Source organism: Hyla sarda, chromosome 7 (assembly GCF_029499605.1).
Source record: "Hyla sarda isolate aHylSar1 chromosome 7, aHylSar1.hap1, whole genome shotgun sequence".
Taxonomy (NCBI): Eukaryota; Metazoa; Chordata; class Amphibia; order Anura; family Hylidae; genus Hyla; species Hyla sarda.
In genome coordinates, this window is record NC_079195.1 from 143,171,835 (window position 1) to 143,187,431 (window position 15,597).

General features: G+C 46.0%; 1 protein-coding gene across 1 annotated transcript in view; it reads right to left on the reverse strand.

The window, feature by feature from the left end:
* CHAT (choline O-acetyltransferase) overlaps positions 1-15,597 on the reverse strand; it is a 161,579-nt gene that overhangs the window by 39,995 nt on the left and 105,987 nt on the right. The window contains exon 10 of the mRNA XM_056530923.1: positions 1,985-2,113. Within this exon, the coding sequence (XP_056386898.1) occupies positions 1,985-2,113 (129 nt within the window). The remainder of the gene's footprint in view (positions 1-1,984; positions 2,114-15,597) is intronic.

The window sequence follows — 15,597 nt, forward strand, 5'->3', positions numbered from 1 at the left end:
TTCTGGACAGCCACTGACTGTCCAGGCATGCTGGGAGTTTAGCAACAGCTGGAGGCACCCTGTTTGGGAATCACTGGCGTAGAATACCCCTATATCCACCCCTATGCAATCCCTAATTTAGTCCTCAAATGCGCATGGCGCTCTCTCATTTCGGAGCCCTGTCGCATTTCAAGGAAACAGTTTAGGGCCACATATGGGGTATTTCCATACGTGGGAGAAATTGCACTGCAAATTTTGGGGGGCTTTTTCTCCTTTTACCCCTTACGAAAAAGAAAAGTTGGGGGCTACACCAGCCTGTTAGTGTAATTTTTTTTTTTTTTTACACTAACATGCTGGTGTTGCCCCATACTTTTTATTTTCTCAAGCAGTAAAAAGGATAAAAATTTTAACGCAATTTCTCCTGAGTACGGAAATACCCCATATGTGGGCGTAAAATGCTCTGCGGGCTCACAACAAGGCTCAGGAGTGAGAGTGCATTATGTACATTTGAGGCCTAAATTGGTGATTTGCACAGGGGTGGCTGATTTTACAGCGGTTCTGACATAAACGCAAACACATAAATACCCACATGTGACCCCATTTTGGAAACTAAACCCCTCACGGAACGTGACATTGGGTATAGTGAGCCTTAACACCCACAGGTGTTTGACAAATTTTCATTAAATTTGGATGGGAAAATGAAAAAAAAAAATTTTCACTAAAATGCTGGTGTTACCCTAAATTTTTCATTTTCACAAGGGAAAATAGGAAAAAAGCCCCCCAAAATTTGTAACCCCATTTCTTCTGAGTAAAAAAATACCCCATATGTGGATGTAAAGTGCTCTGTGGGTGAACTACAATGCTCACAAGAGAAGGAGCGCCATTGGGATTTTGAAGAGAAAATTTGTACGGAATTGAAGGCCACGTGGGTTTACAAAGCCCCCATAGTGCCAGAACAATGGACCCCCCCACATGTGACACCATTTTGGAAACTACACCCCTCATGTAATGTAATAAGGGGTACAGTGAGCATTTATGCCCCACAGGTGTCTGACAGATTTTTGGAACAGTGGTCCGTGAAAATGAAAAATTTTATTTTTCATTTGAACAGCCCACTGTTCCAAAGATCTGTCAAACACCAGTGGGGTGTAAATACTCACTGCACGCCTTATTAAATTCTGTGAGTAGTGTAGTTTCCAAAATGGGGTCACATGTGGGGGGGTCCACTGTTCTGGCACCACAGGGGGCTTTGTAAACGCACATGGCACCTGACTACCATTCCAAATGAATTCTCTTTCCAGAAGCTCAATGGCGCTTCTCCTCTTCTGAGCATTGTAGTTCGCCAGTAGAGCACTTGACGTCCACACATGGGGTATTTCCATACTCAGAAGAAATGGGGTTACAAATTTTGGGGGTCATTTTTCCTATTACCCCTTGTAAAAATGTAAAATTTAGGGGAAAAACTGCATTTTAGTAAAAACAAATTTATTTTTTCATTTGCACATCCGACTTTCACAAAAAGTCGTCAAACACCTGTGGGTAGTTAAGGCTCACTGTACCCCTTGTTACGTTCCTTAAGGGGTTTAGTTTCCAAAATAGTATGCCATGTGGGTATTTTTTTTGCTGTTCTGGCACCACAGGGGCTTCCTAAATGCAACATGCCCCCCAAAAACCATTTCAGCAAAATTCACTCTCCAAAATCCCATTGTAGGTCCTTCCCTTCTGAGCCCTCTACTGCACCTGCCGAACACTTGACATACACATATGAGGTATTTCCTTACTCGAGAGAAATTGTGTTACAAATTTTGGGGGCTTTTTCTGCTATTTCCACTTGTAAAAATTCAAAAACTGGGTCTACAAGAACATGCGAGTGTAAAAAATGAAGATTTTGAATTTTCTCCTTCACTTTGCTGCTATTCCTGTGAAACACCTAAAGGGTTAACACACTTACTGAATGTCATTTTAGATACTTTGGGTCCTTGTACCATAGCTAAAAAGTACATACCTTTGAAGTTTTTCAGCTGATGATGCTAAATGTCCCTGAATTTCTGGAGAACATTTCCATCTAAGTCTTCTAGGTGCAGGGAGTTCACTCACAGAATCTGCCCGTACTAATTTTTTAGGGCTGTTTTTCCTAAAAAAACAAACAAACAACAGAAAGGAAACATTTATTATGCATAGTAATGCCTTTGAAGTTAAAATTCAGGATATTTTTTTTTTATACGGAAATTACTGAAATATAGAAAACAGGTGTAAAAACAGAAGTCCTATCTAAGGCCCAAACTACGAAAAGATACATGTGATAGAAAGGCTAATATGGAGTTTCTATGGGTAGAAATATACAGGAAAAAAAAGTAATAAAATACCGGTAGACGTTTACTATAATCCACCAAATATAGAAGCAACAGATAATCCATTATCGATGCAAATAGATAAGGCAGCAAACTACATTGAGATTGTTATTAAGATGATTTTTACAACCTGATCTAACCTGAAAAACCTGTGAACATCACAAAGGAAATAGTTTTTTATCTGTAACTAAAGAAAATTTAATTCCCAAATGGTGCAGGAGCCGACTAGAGGAGGGCTCTATTATACTTAATATTAACCAACCAACCTGACAGAATAAAGAATGTGCAGGTCAGGGGACACCTAGTAAAGAGTGACTACAGTACAACATATTTTAGCTTATCCTTCAATAGAGTGTTTTTAGAAAGAGCCAATTCAACACCAAACTTTAGAAAAGCAAAGATATATCAGATTAGCGAAGCCCTTAAAGGGGTTCTCCGGTGCTTAGACATCTTATCCCCTATCCAAAGGATAGGGGATAAGATGCCTGATCGCGGGAGTCCCGCTGCTGGGGACCCCCGTGATCTTGCACGCAGCACCCCGTTTGTAATCAGTCCCCGGAGCGTGTTCGCTCCGGGTCTGATTACCGGCGACCACAGGGCCGGCGGGGGCAGAGGCGTGACGTCACACGCCGCCGGCCCTGTGGTCGCCGGTAATCAGACCCGGAGCGAACACGCTCCAGGGACTGATTACAATCGGGGTGCTGCGTGCAAGACCATGGGGGTCCCCAGCAGCGGGACTCCCGCGATCAGGCATCTTATCCCCTATCCTTTGGATAGGGGATAAGATTTCTAAGCACCGGAGAACCCCTTTAACCTTATAGACTGGGATAATGTCCTCAAAGAGACACTAAGTGGAAGATTTTTAACCCCCTGAGAACCAGACCATTTTTCATTTTTGCACCTTCGCTTTTACCTCCTCCCCTTTTAAAAATCATAAAACATTCAGTTTTCCACCTATAAACCCATATGAGGGATTGTTTTTTGCACCACAAATTGCAATTTATAATGACATCAATAATTTCATAACAAAATCTACAGTAAAACAAAAAAGAAAAATATTTGTGGGGGGAAATTATGTCCACAGCAGTAGAAGTTTGCCATGGGGATTTACTCCTGCTCTGGACAGTTCCTGACATGGACAGAGGTATCAGCAGAGAGCACATCCTGTGAACACAGCAGTTTCAGTGTGTGAAGTTGTCGGGTGTGTCTCCTTTGAGCTCCAGACTTCCACACTGAGAGAAGCAGCGTTTTTCACCTGCCTTCCCACGGGTGTGGCAGGCCCCTGGGGAGAGCTTTCCTGCATGGAGCCAAGGGAGTCTCGGGCTTCTACCTCTCGTTCCCGGCTGGCGAGAGGGGGGAAGATAGCATCTACAGCCGGTTCCAAGGTCGGGGTGAGGCGTTCCAGCAGGGCCCGGAGAAATGCGGAGCCCGCTCCCCCATCCAAACCCGAAGAACAGCGGACCTTCTGCTACCCCTGAACCCCAGCAATGGGGGGTACGGGGTCCAAGGGAGTCTCTGGAGATGTATGGGTCACGGATCCAATCCAAGATGGCGGAGTATGAAGAGTTGGGAAGAAAACTTAGGAGCCTGAGGGAAGACCTGAAGTTTTCACGCTACCAGGCTGACAATGCCTCTACAGGTAAGAGGCAGAAGTTTACTGCTCAGGTGCGGGCTCTTAAGGCAAAGGTGGCTGAGGTGGAGGAGGCCAGAAGGAACATTGCTGAGGATGCAGGGTTCTTTAAGGAAAAACTTACTAACAATGAAAGATTTAAAAACCCGCATGCATGTGCAGACAGCCATGAGGACAGCAGTGAGGAGGAAGATGGAGAGGAGGAAGGTGATGGAGAGTCAGGTGAAGCTGTGGAGAGTGAGGGGGATGCTGCCCCTGGTGCATGTGACCCCCAGCCCCCCCAAGATAGCTACCCAGAGCCCTATCAAGTGGCGTTACCTTCCAGTGATGGGGAGATGGAGGATAGCTGTGAAGAGGACGCAGCTAGTGGGGGTTTGCTGAGAGCTATTGTGCAGCAGGAGTCACCTACCCGCTTTGAGGATTTTGCCTTTGGTGAAGATCTTGGCAAGAATGATGTAGTGAAGAAAAGGAAGAAGCAGAAAGTTCAGGAAACGGTATCTTTTGTTTTTCATTCATTCAAGCAGTCTGGGCCAGCTGTGAAGTTGGTTCAGGCTGCTGGGCCCCCCAAACTGCCAGACCCCGTTCCTGTCATGGACAGGGGCCAGCAAGGGGGGTACAGCATGGCGTCTGAAAAGGCTGTAGGCGCAATAGATGTGAAGCCCACCCATCCTGCCGGTAGGGAGGGGCAGGATGGGCTCATGGTGGGAAGTGGCGAGGCAAGCTATGCCACCGCGTGCTCGGGGGGCGGTTCCCCGAGTGCTGTGGGCATTACCGGCGCTGCGGGACACTCCCCTGTGAGGGGGGGGGGAGTGTCCAGGCGCCGTTGGCAGAGAATGGTGGGTCCAGGTGCTCGGGGGGCGGTCCTCCGAGTACTATATGTTCTGTGGGCGCTGCGGGGCACTCCTCTGTGAGGGAGGGGAGTGTCCGGGCGTCAGAGTCTGCTGCAGAGCCCGTGCGGACGGGCACAGCTGGCACGGTGGGGATTCCCTGCGTGTCAGAGAGTGTGGGCGGAGCTGGGGTGCGCCCGGGGGGGCAGCTCCAGACTCCAGAAGGGACATCGCCCATGGAGGAGGAGCCCTTGGCGTCAACCCCAGCAACAGCTAAGACAGCAAAGAACATTATTAAACCAGCTATACTACAAGTCCCAGCCAGCCCAGAATCTGTTAGGCAGGTAATGAGTGGAGGATGTGAGAATGCTTAGTGTAGTAGTGATGTGGATGAGAGGAGTGCATGTGGGAGTGTAAGTGGAGTGAATGATGGTGGGACTAGTAGTGGTAAGAGTGGAAAGTCGGGTATGAATGGGAATAAAGATGGGAGTAGTGGTGTGAGTGGCTGTACTGACGGTTCTGGGTCTGGGTCTGGTCTGGCTGCCCCCCCGGTAGTGACTGCTTCTAGGAGCTATGCCAATGTCACTGCCGGGGGTTCAGGGGGGTCCCCGTCTCTGTCCGGCTCTGGAGGCCACTTGCAACAGCGCCTCCTGGAGGCTCTACGCAGGGGCGACAGGTCGATCCAGGTAGAGGGAAGGGGTGAGTTCGACCTGTCTTTCTGGATAGAGAGGCACGGTTTGGGGGCTTTCCGAGAGCGGAATGGGGAGGTGGTCTGGTCCCTCCCGACAACCGGGCAGGACAGTAACCGTAGGAATGTGGTCCATCTGATTTGGAGGGGCGAGGATGCGTGCCCACCTCGCTCTAAAGTGGTTGAGCTCCTCCTTCAGATGGAATTCAGGGCAAGTGACATCTTTGCCCTCATTCACCCCTACGGTTCATCCGAGTTTGATGTCAGTTTCGTACGGCCAGAGGGTCTCGAACTCTTCTGGTCAAACTACGAAGTGGCAAAGAACGAGCCCGGCTGGCGGGATTTTGCCGTCAAGGCGATTTCCCGTCAGAACTCTGTCAAGAAAGTTACCGTTTTGACCCGTAACGAGTCACTTTCTTGTTATGACATTATGACCTGGCTTGGATGGTATGGGGATGTGACGGATATGCCCAAGAAAAACTTGGATGAGCACGGGATCTGGTCCGGGGCCTGGACGTTTTCCATCAAACTCAAGCGTTCAGGGAGTACAGTTGCCCACATTCCGTCAGCCGCCTTCCTTGGACGCGATAGGATCCAGGTCTTCTACCAGGAGCAACCCAAGGTCTGTCACAGGTGTGGCAGCCCCACCCACTTTAGCGCAGCCTGTACTGTGCAGGTCTGCGCTTTGTGTGGTGGGGTGGGTCATCTGGCCGCATCCTGTAGGCAGATTCGGTGCCACCTGTGTGGTGTCCTCGGGCACCCTTTTAGCCGTTGTCCTAGCGCCTTCGCCCGTGCGGCGGCCGCTCCGGCTGAGGAGAGCTGCGAAGTTGCCTCGGCTGGGGAGGGTACGGGCAGGGATGGGGGCGCAACAGGGCTAGTGAGGAGGAAAAAGGGCCCCGCCAAACTAAGGCGGGAGGAAAATCGTAGAAGGAGTAGGGAGCTGGAGAGTGCCCAGGTGACGGGGGTAGCTTCAGCCCCTGCTCCTGAAGCTGGCCCTGTAACCGCTGAAGCCCTAGAAGAGAACGTGCTGGATGAGGAGATCAGGAGACTTCACAGAGAGAAAGGCAATATGGCCGACCCTTCCGATTCCTCCCACTAAGAAAGTGTGGATGAGGAAAGTGGGGTGAGGCCCAAAAAGAAAGATAAGGGCAAAAGGAAAGGGAGAAAGAAGAGGTCAGAGCCCTCTGAAGTTCCTTGTACTACGGGCCAGGTCCAAAACGGAAGCCTGACTGCCCCCCCTCTGATTGACCTGTCAAACCGATACCTCGTCCTCGATACCATCTCCTCCCCCTCCTTGGAGGGGGAAGGTGAGGACGGGGTGCCTAGGGAGAAGGAGCCTCTGGGGGGAACTGGGCCCTGTCCTGTTGAGGCACCTTCCTCAGAGGGCAGGGCTAGACCGGAGCCGGACAGAGACGGGGACCATATGGATCAATCGGAGTGTAAAAAAAGATCCAAGAGTGGTCCTGCCCTCTCGTCTTCTTCGGGGGATGAGGGGGCAAAAAAGAAGGGAAAGAGAAAGTAAAGGGTGTGGCCGTCTAATTTAATCACCCTGTATGGCGGCACTCACCCCATTGACGCTGGCATCTATTAACTGTGCCAGTATAAAGTCAGATACGGCTAGATTTGCAGCCTTTGATTTTCTCGGCCGTGTTGAAGCCGACATTTTCCTTTTACAGGAGACCAGGTTGTCAGATCTAGCCTCTCTGGTAAAAGCCAGAAGAGAGTGGAGGCGCGGTCCCTCCCACTGGTCTCTTGCGGCTGAGCCGTATAGTGGGGTGGCGGTCCTTTTTACCGCTCCTGTTGAATGCCGACGGGTTATTGAATTAGAAATGGGGAGGTGCCTGATCTTAGATGTCTTCATGAAGGGACAAGAGCTCCGGCTCATTAACATCTACGCCCCGCAAACTAAGCGGGGCCGTAAAGATCTCTTTATGAGGATTAAGCCCTTTCTTTTTACGAGTCTACAAGTGATCTTTGGAGGGGACTTCAATAATGTCACGAGGTCCCAAGATAGGAGAGGCTCCAATGGTCCGCTGACTTGCTATAGTGTGGCACTGATTAGCATAGCTAGAGAAGCTCGCCTAGAGGACGCCCACATCCAGAGCCCCTCGGGCCACGCGGGTTTCACCTATCATCAAGGTAGTCGCAGGTCTAGGATAGATAGGTTTTATTTAAAGGAGGAAGCTGTCTCTTCCGTAGTGTCCGTGGTTGAAGTGGAGTTCTCCGATCACTGTATGATTTTGTTTTCCCTGAATGTTTCAGAGACCCCCCGGATGGGAAAAGGTTATTGGAAGCTGAATTCGTCCCTCCTGGAGGAAGCGGAAGTAAGACAGTCCTTTGAGGATTTTCTTCAGAGCCAGGTACCTTTACTGGGCCTATGTAGTAGTAAGTCAGAGTGGTGGGAGATATTCAAGAAGCGGGTTGCGGGGTTCTTCCGCCAGCTCTCGAGCCTCAGGTCTCTGAACAGGTACCGCTTGTATCAGGGTCTGAGGAGGAAACTCGAGCTTCTTGTCTCGACTGGAGGTAGCCGAGAGGATATCTCCAGAGTGAAGTCCTTGCTGATGAGGTGTCAGTACGATAGGCACGCATCTTTGGTTTTTAAGAGGGATTTCGGGAAGTACCGCTCGCCCGACCCTTACAGAAACTGTAAGATGTCAGTGAGTAGTAAAGTCATTTCAGGACTGATTGATAGTACAGGATCTCTGAATCGGTCCAGATCAGGGATCTTGGAGGTTGTCAGATCATTCTACTCGCACCTCTTGGGAAGGAAGGATCTAGATCGAGACAGGATGTCGGTTTTCCTGACTGAAACCATTCCTGAGCCAGGGGTAGACCCCTCTCTTGATGTTTTGGCAGAAGAAATCAGGGAAGAGGAAGTGAGAATGGCGATCGAGGGGCTTGCCCCTAAGAAGTCGCCAGGTCCGGATGGCTTAACATCAGAGTGGTACAGGACCTTTAAGGAGTCTTTAGCTCCCCTCTTGACTGAGGTATTCAATGAGTGTCTCTCCTCGGGCACTCTGCCGAAGTCAATGAGGAGGTCAGCCCTGATTCTTCTGGCAAAGGGTAAAGATCCTAGCCGTATTGAGAATTGGAGACCCATAGCTCTTCTCAATACGGACAGGAAGCTTCTGGCTAAGATATTGTTTAATCGGCTGGTGAAGTTTGCACCCCGGCTCCTTTCGGGGGCTCAGCACTGCTCTTTTCCAGGCCGAAGCACCTTAAGTGCTGTCCTTAGTGTCAGGGAGGCAGTGGAGCGGAGTAGTGCAGGTCTCTGGAAGGGGTACTTGCTGTCCTTGGATCAGGCCAAAGCATTTGATCGGGTGAACCACGAGTACCTATGGTCCGTCCTCCTGAGATATGGCTTACCAACTACTTTTGTTAATTGGCTTAAGATCTTGTATGCAGGGGCAGAGAGTTTCCCGCTGGTGAACGGGTGGTCTGGCCGCTCTTTTGTGGTGGGGTCCGGAGTCCGTCAGGGTTGTCCTCTGAGCCCGCTTTTATACGTGTTCGTAATCGATCCCTTCGTCCGGAGGGTAGATTGTGGGCCGTTGGCGGGAGTCGGGATGAGTCTGGCGGAGCTTGATGTCGCCCAGAGAGTGGTGGCGTACGCTGACGATGTCACTATTTTCGTCTCCTCAAGAGAGGAGGTCGATGTGGTGATGTCGGAGGTGGACCGCTACTCGGAGGCATCCGGGTCTAAGATCAACCGGGATAAGTGTGAGAGTCTCTGGCTGGGAGGGGGAGGGGGAGACCCCACGTTTGATCTCCCGGACACCCTTCCAGGGCCCCAAGAGTCAGCAAAAGTCTTAGGCATCACATTCGGCCAAGATGATTATCCCACCAAAAACTGGGATGGTAAGCTCCAGGATGCCGCTCAGAAGGTGGACCAGTGGAAGGGTTGGTCTATGACCCTCAGGGAAAGGGTACACCTGATCAAATCATACCTGCTCCCCTTGTTTATCTATCTGGGCAGTGTATGTATCTTGCCAGAAGCTTACTACACTAAGATCTACAGCCTGTTTTTCCAACTGTTATGGGGGAACAGGATTAACCTAGTCAAGAGGGAGGTTACGTACCGCACGAGGAGACTAGGGGGTTTATCTATGGTAAACCCTGTGGTGTTCTTTACGAACACCTTCTTGAAAGCCAACATCGCAAACCTCTGGTCAGAGAGGGCTTCTCCGTGGGTACTCTCCTGCAGGGAATGGTTTTGGCCTTTCTTCCAGGAATGGGAGAGAGGAGGGTGAGTGAAGGACCTCCGTACACCCCATGGATATCTTCCGGCTTACGCTACCCCGACTCTGAAGGCGATACGCCGGTGGGGTCTGGGAGTGTGGGAGATCAGGACCCAGTCAAGGCAGTTCCTTGACAAACGGGTTCTGTTGACCCACTTCCAGAAGCCTCTGGCGCTCAGGGACTGCCCAGGTCAGGATCTGAGGGTGGGGTTGTATCTTTTGAACATGAAAAGGATCCCCCAGAAGTTTTGGGACTTGGCCTGGCGCTGCTTTCAGGGGAAGCTATATGTAAGGGACAACCTGAAGTGTAGGAACTCTGATGACCGGGGATGTCCCCGAGAAGAGTGCGGGGACACGCTGGAAAGCATGGACCACTTCCTGCTTCATTGTCCCTTTAATATAGGGGTTTACAACCGGGTGGGCGCTTCCATCAACTGGAGTCAACTTGCCGGCCTTACCTATCCGGAGTGGGCTTATGGGGCATTCAGGTCCCTGGGTGGCCGAGACCGGGGCACTTTATTCTTAGTTAGTTTAGTGGTTAGGTACTACACGTGGAATGCACGGTGCTTAGTATCGACCCAACAGAAAGTCCTCTCCGAGGTGGAGGTCTGTAGGAACATCACTGGTGACCTCGGGAAGATTAGGTCTTTGGAGTATGGCAGTCTTGGTACCAGTAGGGCTTCTCTCCTATGGAGAGGTTTTTCTTTTGATGTGCCCTAGGTACTAGGCCCTTAAGGTGAAGTACCTTATTTTGGCCAGGGATAGTGTATATATCTTAGGGTGAGTATAGGGTCAGTTTCATGAAGGGATAGTGATAGGGTTAGAGGTTGATAGGGAGAGGAATTTAAATTAAATTTTATCAGGATTGCCATCCTTCTTCCTGGTGGGGGGCTATGCATGTCACCTTAGCCTTTTGTTTTGTTTTCTATGGATGGATTGTAAAGGGCTTGCAGGCAACCAAACTTGGGCCTTGTGGTTTTGGTGTATTGTACTGTTAATATTGCTTTGTTGTAGAGTATGTATATATTGTTTTGTATATATTGTTCTGTTTACATTAGGTGGGTAGGTGTGTATTTTTGGTTGGGTGGGGTTTCTTTTTTGGGGGGGTGGTGGTGGTGTGTACCCAGGACTGGACTGTTGCAGTGGGTACTATTTTGGGGGTCTGGTATGGGTCAGTTGTGGACAAAAACTGTGACCTATGGACTCTGACCCATGTCCAGAGGGGGTGGTGGGATAGTTTAGTATAGGTTGTTTTTCTGTGTAATTGAGTTTTTTTTTGTTTTTTTTGTTATGTACATTCTGTATGGTTTTATGTATAGTGGGATTTTTTTTTTGTATTTTTTATTTTTTATTATTATTTTTTTTATTTATTGAAGTTTTATTATTTATATAATGTCATAATTATTTTGAGAGAAAGGCAGTCGGACCAGTTTTCAGTTATTATAGTATAGTGTTAAGAGTACAATATATTTATGTTTGTGTCCCAGTGTGGATTAGTTTTTGTTTGTGGGTATATATATATATTTTGTTATCCAAGTTGGATTATTTTTGTTAAGGCAGCTAGCCATATTTTTTTTTTTTTTTTTTGGGGGGGGGGGGGGGGGGGGGGGGTTGGAGTGTGGTTATGTTTCCTAGTTTGGATATTTTTAGTTTTTGATCCAAGCGAGGAAAGCTTTATTTATGTTCATTAGGTATGTGTGTGTGTGTATGTGTTGGACTATAGTAGGTAATGATTTATTTATTCATTTATTTTTGGTTTATCTGGGCTGGCCGGTTAGGGAGGTTTAAGTTGTTATTTTGAGACGGATAGTTTGTTTTTATGTTCAGTTTTGTTAATTTTGTTACAGTGAAATGAACTTGTTTTGTGTTTTGCACTTTTATAATAAAAAAAGAGTGTCAGTAGAGAGCACTGTGGTCAGACAGAACATAAATTAAAAAAGAAAAGAACTTCCTCTGGAGCATACAGCAGCTGATAAGTACTGGAAGGATTTAAGACTTTTAAATAAAAGTAATTTACAAATCTGTTTAACTTTCTGCCATCAGTTGATTTGAAAAGAAATTGTTTTCCACCGGAGTACCCCTTTGATTCACTTAGGGAGCTATAACATGCAATCTTGCAATTGCATACACTGTTCTTTGGTTCAGCATTGATCAGTGTTATCGGTGCTCTGCTGCTGTTGTCTGCTGAGGCTTCCTAAAGCATCAGAACACCGATCGAACGGCGAGGAGTCAGTGCCCACCCGACATACACTCAGCTAATTGGAACTCGATCAGCTCCCTGAGCTAACCATTAATGTTTAATCCTGCTTTTAGATGCCGTAATCAAGTTTGATAGCGCCGTATAAAGGGTGAATGCCAGTCATCTGTTCGACATTATCGTGGGTCCTGGCTGCTGATAGCAACCAGAACTCACTGGGTATAAAGTGCACTCAGCTCAGGAGCATGTTTCAAACTGCAGGAGCGGGACCAGGGCATACAGGTATGCCCTTTATCCTTAAGAAGTTAAAAATATCTTTAAAATTCACTGTAGGAGGTACATTTGCTTTATACAAAGGGTCAGAAGAAAGTGAAAGCCAATGATAAAAAAAAAATGTAAGGGGGCAATAAATAACAAAAAGAAAGCTTTCAAGCTACAAGACCACAGTATAAAAAGAGTAACAAAATATGTAATATATAAAAAACGTAAAAATCAGTAAAACTGAAAACTGAGAGGCTCATTGCCGAAGAAAGTAAAAATATCCCTAAAATGTTCTTTATATATATATTTTTTTTTCTCCACTGTATTTGCTGCCTAAAAAAATTTAAATAGATAAATCACCAGGTCCAGATGGCATTCATCTACACATTCTAAAGGAGTTAGGTAACATGATAGACTTTAACTTTAGATATAACTTTATTTCCAATATTTAGGGACTTTATGGTGACAGGGTCTGTTCCTCAGGACTGGCACGTAGAAAATATGGTACCAATAGTCAAAAAGGGGTCAAAAAGTGACCCTGGAACTATAAGCCTGCTAGTTTAACCTCCATTGTTTGTAAATTGCTTGAAGCTTTTCTATATGATGCTAGATGCTATTTTATACAGATAAGAACCATTTGGCCCATCTAGTTTGCCCAATATTCTAAATACTTGTCCCTACCTTATATGAAAGATAGCTTTATACCTATCTCTATCTTATATGATGGATAGCTTTATGCCTATCCCATGCATGCTTAAACTCCTTTACTGTATTTGCAGCTACCACTTCTGCAGGAAGGCTATTCCATGCACCCACTACTCTCTCAGTAATATTATAATTCCTCATATTACTTTTAAACCTTTGCCCCTCTAATTTAAAACCATGTCCTCTTGTGGTAGTTTTTCTTTTCTTAAATATGCTCTCCTACTTTAGGCTGTATTCACACCACAATCTGACCTTCCGATGCACAGATATGATTTAGGAAGCTCAAATCGCCGGAAATCGTATCTGTGCATGGATAGGTACATACAGTTATGGAGACATTAACTATTATGGGGCTGTGGACCCGACTGTAGTCAGCTAGTGACTACGATCTGGTCATTTTGTCAGGGAATCCGGTTTTTTACTCTGACTGCAAATCGTGGCAGACCACGATTTTCAGTCAGAGTCAAAAATCGGTAAGTTTTATTTTTCAACCCATGAAAGATATGGGGGAGCTGGAGAGGGTTTAAAGATAGGCGATCAGAGTAATACGGGGAATGGGAGAACTACAGTACCCAGAAAGATTATCAGAATTAGGCTACTTTCACACTGACTGAGCCTAACTAAATCCTTAATGAGCGAGTCACAATGACCGTGTGAATGTAGCCTTAGGGTAATTTACAAAAGGTTTTGAGTCCAGCTTCCCAGCGTGATGTGTTTCTGTGAAATACAAACTTTAATTGTCCCAATTAAAACATGGTGCAAAAAATCAAAACTCAAGATGATAAAAACATACACGCCAACGCCTTTCGGGCTTAGTACAAGCCCTTAGTCATGGCAATAATTCATAAAACAGTGCTTGCTTATATACCCAGAGTACAAATTAAATTATTACCAGTATGTTGCCTTCCGGTTCGGCTGGCGTGTGAAGACAATACCAGCCGCAGAGGCAAGCCCATTGTAAACCAAGACATGGATATCGGCAAACCTGTGATTACCCTGCAAACTCTGGAATGGATGTCCACTTATATAATCACATGTAACAAACATATATTAGAGGCATCCAGAGGACAGGAAACAAACGCATCAACTGCTTGACACACGGATTGCACAGTACACAAATTCCATGACAAATGAAGCTCTGTCCGAGCTTCAGTGCTACAATCATTGAGGATGTCCATTTAATTTGTCTGGAATGGTGAGTGAGCTGAGCTGCAATAGCATTGTTTTTGTTCCTGTCTTGATATACCGCCTAGCACTCGTGCTCCTACACAGGATTACCGTATAATCACTATAATATAATTTCAACTGGACACTTAAATGCAATGATAATTTTCCTTTACTGTATATTATTATTTTTGTAATAAAAACATGGACATTACACCAGAGTATGGTAACCCACCGGAATCGCTGGCAAATATTTCTTTATCCAACAATGCAGAACGCAAGTCTAAAGTAATAAATATCTTCTCCAACAATATATGCAAATGAGCGTGTCACCTAACATTAAACACTTAATCTGGGATTTGGAGCAGTTGAAGACGCAACAGTTAAAAACATGGTGGTATGCCACTACACTTACTCAATAAATAGAACAACAAATGATCCAGAGAGGATCGAGGATAAAGAAGTGCCAAACTGCGGTCTACGATGATAATTTCACTGTGGAATGGAATGATATCATTTAAATTGATGAAACTAATCATAGATTGAGAAGAAAAAAAGATATTGCTACAGTATCACAATCCTTACATCAGTACAACAGCCTCCCAGAACTCATAATGTTACAAGAGAAAATGAACCAAAGTCTAATTAAATTGGAGAACTCCATAACAGCACAGAAAAAGTTTAAATTTACAAGAGATGTTAGGGACTATTCCAATAATGAGGTGTACATCTGATATAAAAATAAACATAATATTCCTCACTCAATCCTAATAAAAATCTAACAGCCAAATCAACATACCAAAGAAAAAAGGACATCATCGGACAATGAGTCCAAAGACTATGGCACTGAAATATCAGATATGAATGAGGAATTTTTTTCCAATGGAGCAACCTTAGCTCCCCATGTTTTTTTTAGAAGGGGATATCAAGACATAAAAAAACAAAAACAAAACTACAGTACAAGAAACAGGAGGAGATCCCGATGTACAAGAGCAGGTCGAAAACATAAAAACAAAATACAGCAGATATCATACGAAACGGACCTAACTACCCATACATGAGAAGATTTGTTGGTGGTCAACTTATCTGCTTCAATATTAAGTACAGAGCAGATACAAGTCCTCTCAAAGGGGCTTAACTTTGTCCCAACGCAAAGGTCTGATCTGTAGCAAACCATCAGAGATGTCAACAAATTTGTCAGGGCAATTACAGTCAGAAAACTCTTATTTTCTTTGGACACTTCATCCGAAGAATTCTCATCAATCCCGTCTCAACCTAATAAACCATATTTAAATAATATGGCTACGAGTTCTCTACCATTACATGCACTCTTTCAGGGCCAAAGCACATTATTGAATCTTCTTGACCTACAAAATATAACACAGGAGGACGTACAAACAGAAAGGGATCATATTATGGACAACTTTCCAACACCAAATCCGTCCTTTTATCCTGGGAACTCTAGATGTGATGCCATGGACACGTTCCAAATAAGAGTAGAAAAACATTTAAAAGATTTAATAAACATGCAAACTCCTCTTAAATACAATCTGAACCGGG